Genomic DNA, 6,488 nt, shown 5'->3' on the forward strand with positions numbered 1-6,488 from the left:
ATTTTTATTATTTTTCTTGGGGTTAGTGGTTAATAAATTTGCTCTTTCTTTAACTCAAGAAAATCTTGTTTGATTGACTCCTTATTGTTCATAACTTAAATAGTTAAATACATTCTGATTTGGAAAAAGCCTATCCTTGTGAAAAAAAACTTAAACCTTTGTTGTGACCAATCTAGGAATTTGAATAGAGGGGAGCGAGTTCACCCCCCTCTCACCTGGTCATAATAAAATCTGTATAAAACAGACTTCCAATCTACTACCGCTACCTTAAGACAGTCAGATAATTATCACAGGTAAATGGAATAGTTAAATGCTGACATGTTTAAATTGTTATTCTCTTTGGAGATGTTTATATAGGAGATTACAATAGAGCATGAATCATGCCCAAGGTTCTTAGTGATATACTAATTGATCTCCCCTGACATTGTATTCGAGTCTAGGCCTAGTACAGCAGTAGTGTTGTAACATCTTGAGGAGTGTCATTACAGTGTGAGAAGTTTCCATTATAAACTCAGACACTGGAATCTATAATGGAAGCTGTTACAGGAAGTGTATGCAGATATAAGATTTCTACAGATAGATACATTTGTTATTGTTTCAGCATCCATAAGCATGACCCAAGTACCAAAAGTGCAGCATAAAGGACTAACTACAGGCAGGGGGTAAGATGGGACAGGTAATCTGAAATAAAACGGTAGTTTCTACTGAGTGTACGCTGTTCTTTCTCATTTCGCACTTTTCACTTTTTAGTACCAGTTCCTTCACAGTAAAACAGTAAAGTGAAGGGCGCTGCCCAATCTTGAACGCAGACAATTTTCCTTCCACCTCTGACACCTAAGTCGATGCTGCATTGAGTTGACACAAGTAGCACAGACAGTAGTGCCTTCTGAAAATAATGTTGTGGCTGTACACTGCCTCCAACAGTGGCAGATTTGCACTATACACTTTGTTAATGGACTTGGCTCCACTCTTGTTAAAAACTATCCTGCAGGACAGATATAGCAACACAATATATATACATGCAACATGTGCCAGACTGACATTGAGTTTACAGGATGCAAATGACACTGACGTTTCCCATTTTGTCTGGTTAGGTCCATGCAGGCTCACAACGTCAAACGTCTGTGATACATTTGCAAAACTACAGAAGTAATCTATGAAAGTACTTTAATTCGACCAGACTTTTTTATATGAGTTACAACATTAACACAACTCAAGCAACTATGAATGAAGCAAAGTCCAACCGTACTGTTGGATTTTCATAACCTTGTTCTCTGACCCAGACAGTGTATAGTGTTAACTTCGGGTGAAACACTTAACTCAGGCCATGAACTCTACATTAAATCAGTTTTCTTTCTGCTCTTAGGGTGGAGCATTTCCCGCGCTACTTCCTTGTCTTGTTGCCCAGAAGTTTGAAGTTCAAGGTCCCGGGTATCTGGGGAAGATCTGCCACCCGAATTCTTGGACAACTCATGTTCACGCCTTAGCTTTTGAATTTCACTGTTTAACTCCAGCAAGGTTTTGGCGAGCTCCCGATCCTGGGATCTCATCTCCAACTGAAAATCAAAGAGATGAGACAGCCTCTGCTGACAATTTGCATATTCGGAGCTATTGATACTTAAAAGCTTTGGCTCCCCCCACATTAAGTCTATTTGGAGCGTCCCTTTACTTTGAATCTTGTTTGAAAAATCACAACATTATCACGCTCATCATTAGCCTCGATCGCTAAACCCCATAAACACCAGTCCCCATCTACACTTGCCCCAAATCACCACTCAGGCAAGTCACAATAACTTGCATTGATATCACTTCAATGTAGTAAAACCTCCCAAGGCCTTATCAAACAAAGTTTGAAACCGATAATTAGAGATATTCAAGCAGGTGACCAAAAGCTTGATGAAAGGGGTGGATTTTGAGGATCATCTTAATGGAGGAGAGTGGAGCAGTTTGGAGGGAGGGCGATTCCAGAGCTTGGGCCTTGGCAGTTAACGACACAGCCGCCAATGATGGACTGATTAAAATCGGGCATGCTCAAGAAACCAGAATTGGAGCAGTGTAGATATATCAGAGGATTGAGGGGGCTGGAGAAGGTCACAGAGGTAGGGAGGGGAGGGCCATGGATTAACTTGAAAACAAAGATCAGAATTTTAAAATCGAGGGGTTGCTTAACTAGGATTCAGAGAGCACAGGGGCGATGTGTGAATGGGACAAGGGCACCAGAGTTTTAGATGATCGCAAGCTCATGGAGGACAGAGTGTGGGAGGCTGGCCAGGAATGTATTGGAATAGTTGAGTCTAGATGTTAAAAAAGGGATGAGAGTTTCGGCAGCAGATGAGTTAAGGCAGGGTTAGAGCCAGACCGTACTAACGGAGATGGAAATAGGTGATCATAGCGATGGTGCGGACATGTACTCAGAGGCTCGTCTTCCGGTCAAATATAACACCAAGGTTCAGCCTCTGAAGACAGCTGCCAGGTGGAGGGATGGAGTCCAGGCAAGGGAACGGAGTTTGTGCTGGGGTTTGAAGACAATAGCTTTAGTCTTTCCAATATTTAGTTGGATAAATTTCTGCTCATCCAATACTGGATATCGCACAAGCAGCATGACAATTTAGAGGAACGATCCAGAGAGGTGTTATTGAGAGAGCTGGCTGCCAGGAGGGTACATATGAAAATGGGCATTGCTTTTGGATAATGTGACCAAGGAATGTGATTCATCCCCGTTGGAGGGAAAAGGAAACTGTGCATTTAGGAAAATTGCAGGAAGCTAATTGTTCAGATTCTTGGTAGCTAGTACAAAAGTGGGTGACATAAAAACAGAAAATGCTGGGAAAACACAGCAGGTCTGGCTGCACCTGCGGAGAGAGAAAGTGAGTTAACGTTTCGAGTCCAATATGACTGCGGAACAGGAGGAGGTGGCCACTGGGCTGGAGAGGCGAACTTGCCCTTGTTTGTTTGCCCTGCTCCTCAGCAGTTGGTAAATCTCCAGTGGAGTCTGGTAACGGGGGCACCACAAGTAAGTGGCACAGCCCTGGCCACCTGCAAGACTGAGGGACTGACTGGAAGGGAATTCGAGTCGCCGTCCGGGGAAGGAGTTGAGGGTTAAAGGATTTTGGAGCTTTGCCTCACCAGTTCCGTTCGGAGCCAAGTGATGGCCCCGTCGATTTTGGCTCTGCGGAGCTCCTCGTCGGCTCGAGGGTTCCTGCTCAGAGTGCAGGAGCCGGGATGGTCACAGGGAGCCGGGGCTCCCCTGAAGGCGCTCAGGAGCCTGTGCTTGATGTTCTCCAGCACCATGCTGGATACACTGTCCTCGTACTGGCTGTCACTGCTCATCTTGCACAGAGCGGCAGGCGGAGGCTCTCCCCAGGTCTGGCCATGCACAACTGCGGCGAGTCTCTAAAGAGGGAGCTTCCCGGTCCGGTGAAGGGATGAAGCGGCCACATGCAGCATTGTATTGGAGTCTCTCCGGAGTTCCCTCCCGTGCCAAGATTGTTGAGCCTCAGCTCTGACCTCAGTAACTGTGATAAGAGCAGTCGGGTTGGCACCTGGGAGGGAGGGAAAGCTTTTTATTTCGTCCCACTGTACCAACCGGCTTTGTGATCGTTACTATGGAAAGGTCCGAGGGGAGAGAGGAGGGGGTGGGAGGGGGACAAAGCCTATTGTGCTCGCCGCCGAGATGGCCGGCTGCACTCACCCAAAGAAAACAAAGTTGGCAGGTTCAAATCGAGAGAGAGGGGGCGGGGGAAGGAGGGAGAGAGTGGGCTCGTCTCCTCCCCGGCGAATGGGAATACATGACAATGAACAGGCATCTGGGAGAGAGAGACAAGGTCGCACCCCCACCCCCACCCACTCACTTCTAGTTCCTACTGCTCCCCATCAATAGACACAGACACCAGTAGCTACAGCAGATGTCAACTGTGATTGGGAATTACTGAGCGAGTAACATCATCACAGATCCAGTCTGCATCTAATCCACAGAAACGTTACAGTCTCAGCGCGATAGCATTGGAGAGTTTGGGGACTATATCCTGTTGCTGGGGGGAGGGCAAGCTCCTGGGTTCAGATACAGAGCGGTGTTTGGTGAAAGTGCTTTGTGACTTGAGTGCTGCTGTTTGAGTGACTGTTTCTTGATTTGTTTTTGTGTCTCTGCGGTAAGGGTGAGCCCAGCCCAGCCCAGCCCCGCTTTGCTGCTGTTAATCTTTAGTCAGTCACTGATGCGCACAGGCAGAGGAACCCAGAGAATAGAAACTGGGCTCTGCCACTAGCGTGTGCCAGCTCAGCCCGGGAACAATGTTCTTATCTCATTTACACAACAAAGGAATCCACTGCATTCCTCGCCGTTTTCCCCACTGCTTTCACTCTGCTGGATTTTAATGAGAGGTCCCTGCTTTGTTCCCCCCGCCCTGCTCCTACTCTGATGTTATCTGCTGCCTGGTGTTGTGCTGAATAAAAGTTCAGTTGTTGAAATCTTGCCTGTCCTTTCTTTGTGTTTGCGTTAGGCCGAGGAATCATTCCACGGGGAAAAAAAAACCCCAGACTTCCTGGTTCACCTCCATTCGGGGTGGGGGAGGGGAGTGGGTTTGGGATGGGGGAGGGGAGTGGGTTTGGGATGGGGGAGGACTTGGGGTGGGGAAGGAGGAAAGGGTTTGGCGTAGGGGAGAGGGCTTGGGGTGTGGGAGGAGCAGAGGCCTTTGGGTGAGGAGGGGAAGAGAGCTTTGATTGATAAGGAGGAGAGGGCTTGGGGTGGGGCAGGAAGAGAGGGCCTGGGAGGGGGAGAGGGCATGGACTGGGAAGGGGAGAACTTTGGATGGGGGAGAGGGAAGGGCTTGTGCTGGGGAGGAGGGGAGTGCTTGGGGAGGGGGAGTGGTTTCATTGTCCAAGCACCTTTGCCACCATTTGCCTTCTGGCCCCCACAGTGCCCTGCTTTGAGAGGCTTCTACCAATGCTTTCAGGGACTTTAGGGGTTGGATCCGTTTAGTTCCACATACATTTTGGGGGTCAAAATTCATCTCGAGCAGTGACGCCTGCCCCTTATAATGCACTGCTTGATATTTCATTCAATTGACTGCCCTTAAACATCAGGCATTGAGCAGAAGGTGCGGCTGATCAGATACCATCTGTTCTGCACCACTGCCCAAGATGAATTTCTACTGTCTTGCGTGTAACTGAAGAGTGAGTCCTCCCTTCTGTGTGCAAAAGACCACTACACTCTTCAGCAGGGACATACCGTGCCAACCATCTCACCACCCCCTCTGTCCCCCGCCCCACCCATGTTCAGGCATCAAAAGCTTGCTTTAAGCACTCCAATGGCACATCTGCACAGTTGAATTGCCACTTGCGTTCTTGGTGAAGTTCAATCTGTGTGCACACAGCTCCTCTTACAGTGCTTCAAGTGACATTCATTTCCTGTACACACTCTGGCCGTGGGGTGGAGGACGCAGTTTTGATTGTGTTTATGAAGAGGTGGTAGTGAGATTGGTTCCATTTCTGGCCATGGTCCTTCAGGTAAACATGTCTACTTCCTCTGCCCTGCATTCACATGATCCATGATAGTCAAGAACAGGGAATGCCTCGTGTATGAGGCACTCCAAAGCTTTTAGCTTGCTTACACACAAAAGAAAGTGAGAGTCTCGAAATGAATAGTCTTCGGGCACTAACAGGACACTACGTGGCAAAAGTAGGAAGAAAAGACAAACTGAGATAATAAGGAAAAGAAAATTCTGAGAACAGTTTCCACACTTCTGGGGTAGGGCTCCTAATTTCAGTGGTGACTTTGTTGATCTGCCAGACAATACCAAGTCATCCATGCTATTAGTTTTTAGTCTGAGTGGCTGCAGAAAATAATGAGATAAATGCAGTAAATTGCTGTTGACCACTGACTGCAATGGAGGATGTGAGCATGGGCTTTTATTGGCTTCGGGGAGGCTATCAGTGAACTGGCAAAGACATACCAGCAAATTATGGTTGCAGTTCAAATAATGGCATAATTCACGTACTGTGCTCTATTATTTCCTGGCATTAATAATATGGAGTCTGTTAATCTATAATTAGTGTGGTGCAAACTTCCAGCAAATGTAGACCCAACATTATATTTCAGTGTCATCAGGACTAACAGTCCTCACTCAGAAAACTAGGTTGGATTTGGGGTATGCAACTGTACCCATTCTTAATAAAGGGTTAGTAAAATAATAAAAACACATTCTACAAAACATTGCTGTGTCTACTTTTTCCACTATATCTGGGGGTAATTAATCTGGGGGTAATCCCAGATGGTGGGGATAGAAAAATAAATCGATTATTGTTTATTTATATTTGTAGTCCTGGAATCAGATCACATGTTCACCATTCAGATGTGGAATGTTTTTAGAACACTTGAGTTATTTGACTGATGAGTCAAAGTATGATTTTGATTGTTGTGAATTGTGGTCTGAGGTTAAGAGCTTAAAACTGGTTTAAAAACATGATTTCAGTGTCACTAACACTGCTAATGA

General features: G+C 46.4%; 1 protein-coding gene across 1 annotated transcript; it reads right to left on the reverse strand.

Annotated features, from left to right (window-relative positions):
• Positions 1-1,151: 1,151 nt before the first annotated feature.
• aard (alanine and arginine rich domain containing protein) lies at positions 1,152-3,717 on the reverse strand. Its single transcript, XM_078539692.1, has 2 exons — positions 3,127-3,717; positions 1,152-1,556 (listed from the first exon to the last, which is right to left on the reverse strand). The coding sequence occupies exons 1-2, from the start codon at positions 3,328-3,330 to the stop codon at positions 1,335-1,337; spliced, it is 426 nt and encodes a 141-aa protein (XP_078395818.1). The 5' UTR covers positions 3,331-3,717; the 3' UTR covers positions 1,152-1,334.
• Between the last annotated feature and the right edge of the window lie 2,771 nt (positions 3,718-6,488).

The sequence above is a fragment of the Cetorhinus maximus genome, chromosome 4 (assembly GCF_964194155.1).
Source record: "Cetorhinus maximus chromosome 4, sCetMax3.hap1.1, whole genome shotgun sequence".
Lineage (NCBI taxonomy): Eukaryota > Metazoa > Chordata > Chondrichthyes > Lamniformes > Cetorhinidae > Cetorhinus > Cetorhinus maximus.